Source organism: Condylura cristata, unplaced genomic scaffold (genome assembly GCF_000260355.1).
Source record: "Condylura cristata isolate star-nosed mole 26May11 unplaced genomic scaffold, ConCri1.0 scaffold00038, whole genome shotgun sequence".
Classification (NCBI taxonomy): Eukaryota; Metazoa; Chordata; class Mammalia; order Eulipotyphla; family Talpidae; genus Condylura; species Condylura cristata.
The window spans coordinates 3,108,228-3,123,208 of NW_004567139.1; the positions used below are offsets into that span (position 1 = coordinate 3,108,228).

General features: G+C 45.7%; 1 protein-coding gene across 1 annotated transcript in view; it reads left to right on the forward strand.

Annotated features, from left to right (window-relative positions):
• CEP112 (centrosomal protein 112kDa) overlaps positions 1–14,981 on the forward strand; it is a 332,396-nt gene that overhangs the window by 283,447 nt on the left and 33,968 nt on the right. The window contains exon 24 of the mRNA XM_004693355.2: positions 12,580–12,669. Coding sequence (XP_004693412.2) covers positions 12,580–12,669 — 90 coding nt within the window. The remainder of the gene's footprint in view (positions 1–12,579; positions 12,670–14,981) is intronic.

The window sequence follows — 14,981 nt, forward strand, 5'->3', positions numbered from 1 at the left end:
CCAGAGGCAGGGCAAGGACAAGTGTGTCCTTCCCAGAACCAAAGAAAACACAAGTTGGAGGGTGGAGGCCAGGAGACACTGGCCTTCGGTCCCAGCTCGGTCATCACGGGGGCCAGGAGACATTGGCCGCGGTCTCCCAGCTGAGTTGTCACCCATGGCCAGGAGACACCCACATCTGGTCCCAGCTGAGTTGTCACCCATGGCCAGAGACACCCACATCTGGTTCCAACCAGGTCATCACCCATGCCCAGGAGACACAGGCCTTGGTCCCAGCTGGGTCATCACCGGGCCTGCCAGTGCCCTCTAGGACTTCCCAGCTGGTTCTGGCCTCTGAATCAGAACAGCAGGCAGTAAAATACCTTGATAGAAGCAGCCACAGGTGGTGCTCTGGACCCCTTAACTACATCTCCCCTTAAATTGTTTTAAGGAACAGCTTAGTTTTGCTGAGAACCAGCCAGGCAGATTAAGACTACGTGGACAGTTAGAAGACCAGGGCTAAGATGGCATAAAAAAATCAAGACCTTGGCCCTCCCTGGTGGCGCAGCACTAAGAAGCTAAAGCCACTTCAGCATGAGTTCGATTCCCGCCTGCCCCTGAGGTGACCACATAGCGCGGCAGACTTCTCCTGACCTGCCCACTGCTCCCCTCAGCAGTGTACTTCGTCGATCTGCCTGTTCTGCTCCCCACTCTGTCTCTGGTGAAGCCTCTCGCCGCCCCTGAGCCTCTGGCCTGTACCCCAGTTCTGTATGCACAAATCTTTAAAAAAAAAAAATCAAGACCTTTTCCTGAGTTTTCACCCAGGCATAGGAGAAGAGCTATCTCCCCTCCATGAGGACAGGAGCAGTGGGAGGCTCTTGGGAGGACAGGCCAAGTAAATGACACTCAGGCGAAACCTGAAAAGGCATCATGCCATTATTATTCGTGGTTCTGTCAGGGCAAAGATTACAGCAACTTTATTTTCTTCTTTACACGTTTCTATTTTTCTTCAACGACCATGTATCATTTCATAGTTTACATTTGAGAAAATGAATGGCCACTTCCAGAACGGAGTTTGATCTACCAGTGGTCCTGAGCTGTTCAGAAGTTGGGCTGACAACCTCCGCAGTAAATTAACGAGGAAACAGCCTCAAAAAAAAAAACGACTTCAAAAAGCCCGATTGCCTAGATCACATCTATTTCAAGGATGCCCATCCAGTCATTCCCTCAAAGGAGTTGTGTCAATTTTGAAGAGAAACACTTCAGCTTTACGTGTTTGGTTTGTAGCGTTCATTTCAAAGCAGCTGTGCTGGCCTTCCTGTTTTAGTTACAGGCTTCGTTCATTAGGGAGGGAAAGCCTTGGATGAAAAGTTAAGGTTGAACAAATATGTTTTGACTCCCCTCTGCCCAGGACCTGCCTGGGTTTTCACTTAAAACCGATTTTTGACTATTTACATCCCCATAGTCAATGTGCCGCTGGAACTTTTCCTGAGCTTCTGCTTGCAATTCTCGGTCAGCAGTGGCTTTGCACGTCGTCTTTGATTCAGGCTACTTCGAAAGGTGCCACTCTTCATGACTAGAGAGCAGGGAGGGGCAGGAGCAGGCTATTATTCCTGACAACAGAAATTGTGAATTCAAAAATGTAGAATAAATTTCCTTACTATGTTCTCGTAACTCATTTAGGAAACCATGCTCACAATGAAAGTCCCGTTTAAAGTGTTCATCTTAGAAAGAGCAGGACAGGTGGGAAGAACACAAGAGACCATGGTGATGGTGCAAGGGCAAATTACTGGTGGGAATTTCATGAGGAAATCATGCAAAAATGAAGAATGAAATAATCAATATATTTTTTAAAAAGCTAGTACAAATCATTGAGTTGGAAGCATTGTCATTTTTATCATTAATGTAATTCTTGCTATCTACTTAGGGACATAAATATTCACGTTCATTATGGTAATTCAAGCTGGAGTTCAGAAATAATACAAATTCTCTTCACCCCCACCCTGAGCCAGTTTCATTTCCCAGAAGGCCTGTTTAACACAGGGGTCTTTAACGTCCTTCAAGGCCAAAGACACCCCTGCCTTCATGGGTAAAAATGGCTGAAAGATAGAGATGCCAGTCAAAACTAAAATGACCCTTTCTTGAGTTCAGGAACTGCATACAGCTCCTCTCCTCCTCACCCAACCAAGTATGACTCCCTCCTGGCAGCCAAGGCCTCTGTGCCCTGCCCCCACCTCCCTTTTCAGGACCCTCCTGGGACCTGCTCCTTTGCCCTGCATGCCCTCAGCCCTGCACAGCACTGTTTTCCTCTTAATGCGGCTCCCCTGGCAGGCAGTTCTGCCCCGCCCCTTCTCCACTGTCTATCTCTCATTCAAAGGTTTCCCCAGTGCGACTCCTGTCGAAGGCTCTCCTGATCTCCCCATGGTTTCATTGTACTGGGTTGTTTTTTGTTCATTTGTTCATTTTATTATGGAAATTTGAAAGCATGCCCCCCAAGTAGGATAATTCTATAACTTCCAAGAACCCATCACCCAGCTGAAACAGTTATTCAGATTTGACTATATTTACTTTTTTCTTTGCTGAAGTATTTTAAAACAACTTGCAAACATGTCATTGTACCCTAGAATTCCAGAACACCTCTCAGGGAACATGGCATTTTCCCACACAGTCACAGTGCCAATGGCAAACCCAAGCAAACGATACCTCTTGGTATCTTCTAAAATCTGCCTCATCGTTCGATCTCACTTTACTTAAAGACTCCATTTTACAGTTGGTTTGTCTGAATCAGGATCTAAACAAGATCCAACCAGTACATTGGCTCGTTAGAGACCCTGGCTCACTTTTTATTCCAAGCCATTGGCCTCTTGCAGGTTAAGTCGGTTGTCTGAGAACATCCATATTCTACCTGTATCTGTGGGCATCTTTTTGGCGTCATGGGCTTCTTTGGCCTTTTTCTTTGTTCTGTTGGCCCCTTCGGACACTTACTGAGTTCCTCTAGCTTTTATCCTTATCACATTCCTCTGTGATAGTGTCGGCACCTTCAAAGGGGAGCCTGTCTCCTCAACATTGACTTTCTATATGATGCCTAACATTGTATGCTCTTAAGAATATTATTTGCCGAGGAATTGCCGAGGAAGAGTTTTGTTTGGCTCTTCCTGCCAGAATAGGAACTTTTGGGATTCTCCACATGAGAAGCTTCCATTAGAAATTAGGTTGAAAGTGAAATCTCAGTCCTGTAGACCACTATTTCTAATTTGCCCTGAAAGAATCACAGCCAAATTAAAGTGCACATTCTTAAATCTGAAGATTCTTGTAACGTAGAGCATTATAAGGCCCGTAAATGAAGTTTGCGAATTCTTTTCTTTGTCTCTAGGTCTACATCAAGTGATCTCGGAAATCAACTGTTTTGTGCAGTCAGTGTAGAAACTAGGTCACTAATCACTTTTGTGATCAGGAGAATTTCATTTTGCTTAGTAGTTCAGAAACCAAACTGGAAGGCTGGCTATAAAAACACTATCACATGTATGCCTTGTTGTTGATAACTAACTGCAATCCAAGCTTTAATAACTAAAAGGGAGTGGAAGACACTTCAAAGGTTGCATGATAAATGTTTTTGACAATGTGTCAGCTGAACATTAAACAGGATCTTTGTAAACCCTCTCATTCTAAGTGATTTAAATGGAAAAATTTAAACTTCTTCCTTCATAAGTGTTGGCTCCAAATATCACAGTATCCTAAGGTTAAGAAGAAAAAAAAGAAATACTTTACCTAACATAGATGCTTCCATCTCCTGTGTGAATGTCGGGGGCGGGGTGCTGGAAACAGGCTGACTGAGCGTCCCTACCACCCGCTCTGGGACATTTTCTCTTTCATCTTCGGGGAATGTGCCAACATTATTTTAGAATGATTTATTTCCTTTATAACCTGAGGATACCATGCACCAAAATCATAGCAAAACAAATGAGTAAACACTAATCTCAGCTCCCTCGTGCCTTTTTCCAGATTGTCTCATGATGAGAATGCTGTTGGTCTGCACATGGACAAAATGAGGTCTAGCCGGGCAGTGCTAGAGGAATGTGCACGTGTGCGGGTGCGTGTGTGTGAAAGAGAGAGAGAGAGAGAGTTTCAGAGAGAAAACTTGGAAAGGGCGGGATATTTCCTCCCATCTGCATCAGTTTCTGAGGGTTGCCATAACAAAGTGCCAAATCCTGGGAAGGGAGAACAGCGGAAGGGCACATCTCACAACTCTGTCAAACAGTAGGCATCAGCGGCGCCATGTTCCTCTGAAAACCCATTGATGAAGGTGTCCTGGCCTCCTGTGTTGGCGTTTGCCAGCAATCCTAGGAGCGAGTTGGCTTGTGGATGCATCTCCCTTCAGTCTCTGCCTTCCACATCATGCGGCCAACCTCTTCTGCTCTTCCTATGGGTCTCTCTGCTGCTTCTTGTCATAACAAGGGCCCACTCTTCTCTGGCATGACCTCATCTTAACAAAGTGCATCTGCAACAACCCTATTTCCAAATAGGTCTGCTCAGGTAGTGGGGTTAGAATGTCAGTAACTCTCTTTAGCTGTACTTCCACCCATAACACCATGTAAGGACCCTTCTTTTTGACGCCACACTCTACCAAGCAAGCTAGTGGCATCATTATTGCTGTTGAATCTGCAACACACAATTTTTTTCTTCCTGCTTTCACACATTTTAATTCATTAAAAACTACCTTAAAGCCACATTCAGATCATTTGGTGTCACCGGAGGCTTTTGGAGGAAGGTAGCCTTACCACAGGCAGAAAAAAGACATTTTAAATAAGATGAACAATCAAGGCAGAGAGAAGCTGGGCCTCTTGTAGCCAGAGGGGAGGGGGGGAGGCAGAAAAGGCAGGTGCTCAGCTAACCTCGGCCATCTCCCCATCCTGACTGGGCAGCTTGTCCCCAGCTGGGCGTCCTTGGTCAGCTCTAGGAGCCTTCGCGGCTTCCTGTAGCATGAAGTCTCTGCCTCAGAGTTGAGGGTTGCCGGGAAAGGAATTGGGGAGTTTTAGAGCCCCCACCCCGGTCTGACATGGGACATCACACATTAGTTCAAGTTTGTCTGTTGAACACACTGAGAAGAGAGGGAGGGGTTCAGAACTGAGCAGAGGAATTGAAAACTGATAGGGTAGGAGATAGTCAGTTATTTATGTTTCAGGAGATCATGACTGGCGTAAAAAGATGCTTGTCTCCCAGCGTATTCAGGGTGCCACATCCAGGAATTGTGTGGAATCCTGGTGTGCAAAAAACAAAGACCGAAATAAGGGGTGTCGAGTAGAAGTGGAAGGAATTCAGGCAACTAAGAGTGTGAACAGAGAGAGAGGGACAGAGGTGGCTGGGGGTTGGGGGTTAGGCCCAAGTGCCTGAAGGAATGGCCTGTCATGGACCCCAAGACAGCGGGGGGGGGGGGGGGGATGGCTGAGGGGAATCGTGACTTTGATCTTGAACTTCCCAATGTGGAGAGGATGGAGAGGCAACTCCACAAACAGGAGGGAGATTCGAAGGTGTGGAATTAGAAATTTGTGAGGTCACTGGTGTGGAGGCAAACTTTAGGCCTGACCGCCTTCGCTTTCCATGTCTCCAACATGAGCCATCTCCTTGTCCCTAGCTGGTTTCTTCCACCGTTGTGTCTGTGTGTTGGGGCAGCGGGGGAGGGCACTACATTGTTATCGTCAAAACTTTGGCGTTAAAAAAAATGAATGATCTTCAATCTGTGTCGCACAGGAACTTACTTTTTCTCCCTTCCCATGTACTTTCATCCTGCGGTGCCCCTGCCCTGGCTGCGACCTCACCCAGCTACCTTGACGCAGGCGCACAGCGCACTGGCGCACATTCTCACCGGCCCTGGCCCTCCCCAGCCTGACACAGCTCTGCCTTCTGGCTCTTCCCGCCTGCACAGCAGGGCCAGGCCCAGCTGCCCTGCGGGGAGCTGCCTGCTGGTCTCCCTGCAATGCCAGAGATCCTCCCGCACGCTTTGCCCGCAGGCCATAAATGTGGGCTTTTCAAACATCTTTAATTTTTAGAATTTCCAGACCATTTCTCACGGACTGGAAGTTCATGTGGTCTGCTCTAGTCTGTACTCTCAGGCCTTGGCAGATGTGAGCCTGGCCTCTTCAGAGATGACCGTGAGGCTGCCGGCACATTTTCGGGCCTGGTTTCCTGTCCCCGGGATTCACTGATGGAGGCGCCCCAAGGAGGCAAGGAGAGACACCCCTTCGGAGGGCACAAATGGGGCAAAACATGGATATTTTTATCGAGGAACAGAGTAAGAGGAAAAGTGATTATGTAGTTTCAGGGAGGAAAGGAATCTGGAGGAATTTTAGTGGGAATATCCCAACTGTTTTAAATGAAAGGCAACTTGATCTTTATATAATGGTTGTTACGGTAACTACTATTACATAGTGTAAATAGTGCTACTAACTATTTCAGAGGTCACTTTAAAAATATGGGGGGCAGAGCTGTTACCCTTTTAACGTTCAAAGGCTAACATGAGGGGGAAAAACAGATACATTCATAATACAGAGGAAAGGGTATATAAACAGGTCATCACAGAGGGAGTCAGTGAGATGTGAGTTGAGATGTGTGTTGTCTCCGATCTAGACTTGAAATGTTTCAGGAAGGAAGGAATTTTGACTTTGGTTTCAACAGAGGTGAAATTCATGGGCTTTTGCAGGAGGACTTGGAATGAAGCTCAGGCTCAAAGGATCATGTGTGAATGATTAGCCCTTGCAAGAAATTCAAAATGCAAATGAGCAACTGATGGGCGCTCCCTCTTCCTCGGGCTTGTGCAGAGGAGACCAGCATCTTCTGCTCTGTTCTGCAGAGACTGACCTCCAGTTCAGGTGGTCATCACTGCCAAGTGAGGAAATCCCTCTGGGGTCCTGAAAATCCTGACTGTGTCTCCACCGCTTGAGCCTAGGCTTCTTATCTCGATGAGAGCTTGTTCACAAGTAAGGCTGTCCAGGGTGATGGAGAGAGGAAAATGTGCTTTGAATTTCCTGAGGAGAAATGTACTGGCGACTGGAGGAGGAGATGCGAGTAACGTCAGCCTGGTCTTTGTGTGAGGACGGATACGTTAATGAAGTGCTTTAGGGGCTCCCAGCTTCCTTACATCATCAAAGTCTTGGAATGACACGAATTCTTGTCCTGGAACCACTGTTCCAGCTTTTTAACAAATACATTTTTAAGGACATTTAAGAGAAGTTATTGAGGATTTTCTTTTAAAGATGTATTTATTTATGCATACAGAACTGGGGTACAGGCCAGAGGTGCAGGGTGGTGGGAGGATTCACCAGAGACAGAGTGGGGAGCTGAACAGGCTGACTGACAAAGTACACTGCTGAGGGGAGCAGTGGGGGGAGGGGGTCAGGAGAGGTCTGCCGCACCTTATGGGTCACCTCCAGGCAGGGATTGAACTCATGCTAAAGAGGCTTTAGCTTCTTAGTGCTGTGCTTTACCCCACTGTGCCACCAGGGAGGGTCCAGTTATTGAGGAATTTTAAAAAGCTGAAAATAGGTGCAAAAGAGAAGAGAAAAGACAGAAACATCTCTATCCTTTAGAGAAAACACGACTTGTGTATTGGCCACAGAACCACCACCCTTGACACTGACTGACTCAGAACTAAGGGCTTCGCCATAGCTCCTGGCCACTCACACTTTCCACACGTGCGGCCTGTGGCCAGAAAGACCAGCATTGACCACCTAAATGGAATTTTGCCCTATATTAAGAATAGCACATGTATTGGGTTAGAACCCCAAAGATTTCCTTTTCCTCCTGCCAATATCATAAGGGGTTGAATATTTATAAACTTAAAATAAGAAGAAAAAAAAAAGTGCTTCCCTAGAATTTGAAAAACAATGAAAAATCTGCACATAAGTCATACAGAAAAAGCGTCCAGCATTGTGTTGTGAAGATATTAGTCACCTCAGCAGTAATGTTCCTTTAGAACTACAGTATGAACCTGTCTCCACTTCTGTAGAATTACAAATAAACTTTTTATGGTTTCTTATTCATCCTGGGTAGGTTCGATCAAAGAAATCCCTTTAAAAGAAGTTGTGTTTGGCATTTCAGTTGAAAAAGAATTGTTACTATTGTTAGAAGATTTAACCTATTTAAAAACAATAAACTCGATGCCCAAGTGCCTTCTCTAAGTAGCCAGTGACCAACCCAGAACAAACATCCCTCTCTGCTATGTCATCTTCCCTGGCCCCTCAGCTGGGGCCCAGGCTACATCTTCGTGGTGTAGCCCAATCCTTGAAGATGTGATATTCAAAACTCCTGTATGTTTTGATGTGAAAACATGGCAAGATTTTATTACCTGTGTCTATATTTTCCTCAACACTCAGCAGTAGCGAAAGGAAAACATTTTTTCCATGTCAAAGAAAAGCTTCTCCTCAGAAATCATGTGGGCTCCATTTGTAAACCGACTGGGACTGGTGCTGCTTCAGTAAATGTGGAGTCTTTAAAAAGACAAGTGCGGCTTAAATGTGAGGGTCCCTCACCTCCTGGGTACTTCCTGTCACTTCCCTGTGGTCACAGGACAGTGTCATTTCTGGTTGGTGGATGAGCCAATCAGTGAAAGGTGGTTTATAGCAGCGTTTTATAATCTTAACATATTTTGACACCAATTTTAAACCATGTCTCAAGAGGAAAACAAACCATTAGCATTGAAAAATAAAAGTGGGGTTACACTGTAAGCAAATTAGATGCAATAAAAATTTTTCCTTGCTGGTTACCCTCCTTAGGTCCAAACGGCTCCTGCTTCTGTACTTGATATCCCAAATCTACATGGGGGTGCTCCATCCATCCCCCGCCCCGCCCCCATTGACTGATGAATCATCTGTTTTCTCCAAAGAAGTAAGATAGTAAATTCAAACCTCGTGAAAGGAAGGATATAGTGACTTCATGTTTTTTAAGAAGGAATTTATTTTTTTGACTTTTTGGTCTGGAAACTTTCAAATATGCACAGCAGTTGGGAGAATACTAAGCAGAACGCCACCTACCCAGGGCCCAGTTCGCCAATTTTCAAGTTTGCCAGGCTTGCTGCTTTGGACAGCAGTTTTAGTATAAACACTCTGCTCTCTTTCTCGTGAAAGCAGTGTCCCTGAGAAGGCCCTCAGCATCTCGTGCAGGAGTGGCTCTGAGCCCTGGCTCCAAACCACAGACCTAACGCAAGCCCTGAAAAGCAAGCACGGTGCCAGCTCTGGATTCATGCTTATACGGAGCATAATTGCCCCACCTTCTTTCTGCTTATATGTACTTTAATCCAGTCCTTGTAAAGAAAAGGTCACCATTACTTTCAAGGTCCCCACTGCCCAGAGATCATGTGGATGAGTCGAGGGCACAGAAGCAAGGAAAGCCTCCATTTATCCTGTCCACCGCAGACCAAAGAAATAGTGCCCCTCAGCCTCACCAGGGCTTGTGAGAAAGCCAGGTGCAAGTGTTTTGCCAAGACGAGGCAACACAGAAGGCCGCAGAATATAAGTGTGAATCACATTAAACTGCAAGTCAATGAGAAGTGGCTTGAAAAATTAAAAGTGGGAGGTGTAAGGCAGAGTCAGTAGTGTGTGGAAAACACAAAATGTAAGAGAGCGTGCTTCTGGGCTTCTCTCTCCTGGGACCCCATATCCAGTTAGTGATTCTGAAGAGAAGTGACACACTGCAGAGGCACCTGTTTTGATGGGCAAGTTGATTTTTCCAGATTTCTAAAAACAGAGGGTTTGGTGAGGTTTGGAAAGTCGAAGGTTTTGAAATTGTGTTGACTGGCGAGAAGTCGAGGGGTAAATATTCTGGGTTGCGGCCTGAAGACAAATCTGTGTTCTAGACAGCCTCTGGGAAAGCTGGGAAAGGTCAAAGTGATCATGTACGCGGAGGCTCACCCAGCCCTGGCTGTCAGGTGCAGCCGGCCAAGAGGCCAGGGAAGGCAAGGTCTCAGGTCTCGGGGAAGACTGGTCTGAACCAAGACGCTGTCTGAAGGTCTCATCTCGCCGGTGCCTTGTGTCCCAGGAACATTTTGATGACTGATCTGTGGATCTCCGTATAATCCTCCTGGTAACACTCTTCCCCTCTGATGAAGTTTGCCTTTGCTAAATAACTGTCTAAGCACTTTACAATTGAAATGAACGTCTGTTTCATTTATTCATGATTCAAAGGCTTATCTGCCATCATTCCATGTGGCTGAGTTGATTCAAAACTACAAGAGCAAACTGTTTTTTCATAAGACTGCACATTGTTCTTTAATGCAGTTGAGTGGTTTGTTTTTAATTATGTTTATACATTTTTTTCTTAACATAAGCATGGCCCACAATACTCTTCTCCTCCCACCCCCAAACCCACCCCCACCAACAGAAAAGCTCAAGTACTGGCAACAGGTGTGATTCATGGGCCTATCAGGGGCCTCTTACTCCCCTGGAGAGGCCATTAACATAAAACCTTTTACACGTTAATTTTCTCTATTTTAAACAAAGAAATCAAGTTACCCTATAATCCTCCTCCTTTTGAGTGTGTGATATGTACATTCATTATTCTTATAGTGCTTTTTATGTGATTTACATGGGGCGGGTCATTCTTTGTTGCAGACCAACAGAGCGCTTGAGAGTAGCTTTCTGCAGCAAGCTGGCTTCCTTAAAGGAGGAGTAGCTGGGAGGGGTCCAGTCAGGAAACAAGTTACTACAGCAGAGCTCGGAGATGAAGAACCATTTATTTTGCAGAATAGGCAGTTTAGCTGTTCAAGATGGGTTTTGTGATCTATCTTTAAGGCAGTGCTGGGCATCGCCGTCTTTATCCAGGGCTTTTCTGAGGAATAAGCTAAAAGTGGTGATTTTCTTCGTGTGTCCGATTCGAAGGATTTTAAGTAAAGAAGTCACACTTCAAAGGAAGTTCCTGCTTGTACCGATGGCGGGCTATGGTCACTTGTCCTTATGTGGGGTTCTGAGCATGGACCCCATGTCTAATCAGTTCTTGGAGTACAGGGCCAGGGACAGCTACCAGTGTGAGCTGTCACGTTCCTTTCATCTATCCCATTTGAATGTTTTTGAAAGTGGAATACTATTTGGTTACTCTTCAATTTTTAAACTGATTTTTAAATAGATAATAAAAGTAATTTCTACACATACTGCTCTCACTGATTAACCTTAGGGAGATCCCATTTTTCATCTTTAGTTAGTCTGAGCTAATTTAAAAAGTAGTACCTTTTTGAAAAGCAAATGCAATTTCACTTCCATTTTGATGATGCCGATAAAATGCTGTAGACTTAATAGTCTCTTCACTCTGCCCAGCAGAGAGGAAGGACCAGCGCTAATTCCTTTACCTGGCCTCTTGGAAATTGTTCCATTCCCAGGATACTTCCGTCTCCCACCCAGAGTTCACAGCAGCTGTGCTGGCCCCTCCCCCCCACTGGCCCGGGGATAGTAGTGAGCGGGCGGTGGGGAGGACAGCGGGCAGCAAGATCACAGCTACAGGTCTGCAGGAGGGGCGAGACAGGAGCAGGCCAGGACATGGGTCGTGCACATCTTTATTTTTTTTTTTTTGATGTAAATGAAAATGAAAAAAAAAAAAGAGGTTCTTAGCTTGGGGTCCCTCTTTGTGTTGGGGGGGGCTCAAGCAATCTAAGGATTCCCTGAAATCAGATGCAAAATTATCAGCATGTTTTTCCATGCCTGGGGTGACCTGCTTAGCATTCATCAGACATCCAGGTGGATCTAGAATTCCAGAGAAGGCTAAGAACTGTGTCTACACATAGGAAAGACTGACATTGCCTTGAAAGACTTTCAGTGGATATTAACTTAGCCATTGTATCTGTGCTGGACACGCACTGCGCTCCAGCATGTCTGCACAGAGGTGTAGCTGTCCCAGGCCCCAGGCGGGCTCCAGATTTGCACATCCCCAGCCCTCCCCTGGCCTCCCACCTGTGTTCTTCTGCTGCTCCAGCCCAGCCTTCTTCCTCCTTCCCCCCAGGCTCTGCATCACTTCTGGGGCCACTTCTAGCTTCCTGCAAAGGAGGACTCTGACGCACCCCACACCCACTTCTGCGAACACTGCCGGCTTCTCCAGCACCCTTTCCCAGTATACCTCAGGGGCCTCTCCCTGCTCTTCAGCTATTCAAACAGCAACCAAAGCAACACCTGCTCACCCTTTGCCACCCCCATCCCACCCCCCATCTGACTCCAAATAGGATCGAGTCCTGCACTGAGTTATGAGACCACACGTGGCCTGATGCGACTTGACCACCCGGCCCCTGCGTGGCATGTCCTCCGGTGCCAGGCCCCACGCTGCCTCTGCGGGTCCCTCCAACAGGGCTTTATTTATTAGGTGTTTTTGGTCCTAGGCTGCTAATCCAAGAGATATTTCCATAAAATGAGTTGACATCTGCCAGTGTGCCTGCTTTCTGATTTGGAATTTCTTATGCTAGGTATTTCTAAAGTAGAAAACACCTGGCTCTGACATTAAGAAGTCTGGACTCCCACCCTCCCGCCTTAGGAATAATAGTAATAGAGATCTGAAGCCTTTTTAACGCCAGTTCATGTGGTTAAACTTTCTTTCCCCAAGGCTGCCAATCTTAATTGTCTCACGCCGTTTCAGGCTTTACAGGAGGAGCTGGAAACCCGCTCTAACCAGGTGCGCAGTGCAGAGAAGAAGCTACAGCACAAGGAACTGGAGTCGCAGGAGCAGGTACTTTCCTCTCTGCCAGGGGCCCCTGATTTTCACCCTCCAGGTCAGCAGCTCACGCATCTCCTGTAGGGAAGCTTCCGCCACCAAGAACAGGACACACCGCCCCCAGCTGTCACAAATAGCTGAGGGATCATTACCTTTCGTACCACCAGAAGTCTGGAGGTTGGGGGGCTCTGGCTCTGTTCCTTGGGCATCCTCGTTCCTCAGGCATCCTCATGCCCCATCTCCTGTGAGGGTGTCATTCTAAAAGCATTTCCGAGATGACAACATCAGTTCCAGACAACCATCCAGACCTAGCAGACAACCATCCAGACCTAGCAAAATTCAGGACAGAAAGGGACTGTGTCCCAGGGATCCTCTTCTGAAGAGTCAGGAAACCTTTTCCAGAACCAGCCCCTACACACCCCTCCTCTTCATATCATTGGTGAGAACCAGATCACATGCTCAGCTAGGCATGTCCAGTCCACAACAAGAAAATGGAAGCCTAGACCAATAAAGAGCTACCTGCTTGTGATGGAGTTAGCAGAGCAAGGACAGGCAGGAGGGGCAGTGGATGATGGGGATGCAGCTAACTGTGTCTGCATGTCACCACTGTCACATCAGTGGTCATTATTCGACTTAAAGATATGAATCGTGTTTTCCTTTGAATTTGAATTTTCTTTTCTTTCTATTATATTAAGAAAGTAAATCTAATATGACCAGAATAGTCTGTCTATGACAATAGCTAATGATCGATCTTATTTTCAAGTGAAAGGATTATTTTAACCCAGTTCTGCTGGTTGAATATAGTGAATTAGCCTCTGTGGTAATTTTGACGATTTAAGCTAAAAAGTCAACAGTGTATCAATAAATATTGTAAGTCTGAAGCCTTTATAAATGCATTGTACAATATTTGGCCATGGGGTTTAATAGCATTGTTGATATTCTAAGTCTGATATCCTTAAGTCTGAAGCCTAACCCTGGTATTAGCAGATGTTTATATATTGGTTTTCTCATAGTAAGTTCAGGTTGAAAATATTAGGTCATTTTGACCTTGTGGGAAGAGTAAACACTGAAAGAAGGAAACTTTCATCTTTTTCTTTTAGCTCTGGAGATGTTTACAAACAGGATTTTAAGATGGAGGATTGTAGAAGTGGGCAAGTCAGCACCTCATGAAAACATTGAGTATCAATCCTCATTGAGCACCCTCTCCCATAATTTGCTCCTTATTTTTAATATATACCAGTGTGGTTTTTATGTAATGTATATGCCATATATATATATATAATGCATATACATGTGTATGTGATATATAGGGCCTGTGTTGTACAATCAATAGTAGGGTAGCAAAATCGGTTAATACTGGTATGAAAAAACTAATAACAGGTATATTTTTTTCAAGTGCCAAAAGATGACAAAGATACAGATTATTTGTCTTCATAATAGCCATATAAATCCAGTATTATGTAAAGTGCTTGAAAGGTTGAGTAACTTGTCCAAGACCACATTGTTAGTAAATAGTACGGTTGTAGGCAAACCTAGGTTTATCTGAATTCCAGACCTCTGCTCCTTCATGATACTTTTTTTTTTTTTAAGATTTATTTATTTGTGCATACAGAACTGGGGTACAGGCCAGAGGCTCAGGGGCGGTGAGAGGCTTCACCAGAGACAGAGTGGGGAACAGAACAGGCAGATCAACGAAGTACACTGCTGAGGGGAGCAGCGGGCGGGCCAGGAGAGGTCTGGCTCGCCATGTGGTCTCCTCCGGGGCAGGCGGGGATCGAACTCATGCGGAAGCAGCTTTAGATTCTCAGTGCTGTGCTTTAACCCGCTGCGCCACCAGGGAGGGCCCCATGATACTTTTTAAGTTGCAACATTACTAAATGACAAGAAAAGTGAGTTTATTGAGGATGTTAGGAAAACAGACTGTTCCAGAAATGTGAGCAGTAGCAAATGCCATTAACCCTCCTTGGGCAGAGAAGAAGAGCAGAGACAGACATCAGAGCAGGTTGGGCCAGGCGGCTGTGTGGTGTCCAGCAGCGGCGGCATCAGCATAGGTTCGCTGGTGCTTGACCTCCAGCCTCTGTCAAGGACACTGAAGCTGAAAGCAGACGAGCAGGAAGCAGCGCTCTCTGAAGCTTGGGGCTTCTCCAGTCCCTGAGAAAATATGACTCAAGGTAAAACTTTGTTGACATCACTCTAATTCATGGCAAAACTTCACACAGAAAATTCCATAATATATTGAGAGTAGGGAAATTAAGAAATCCCAAATGAACAATAGGGAAGGATTCAGGAACCACTTCAGTCTTTTTTTTATTGACTTCTTTTTGATC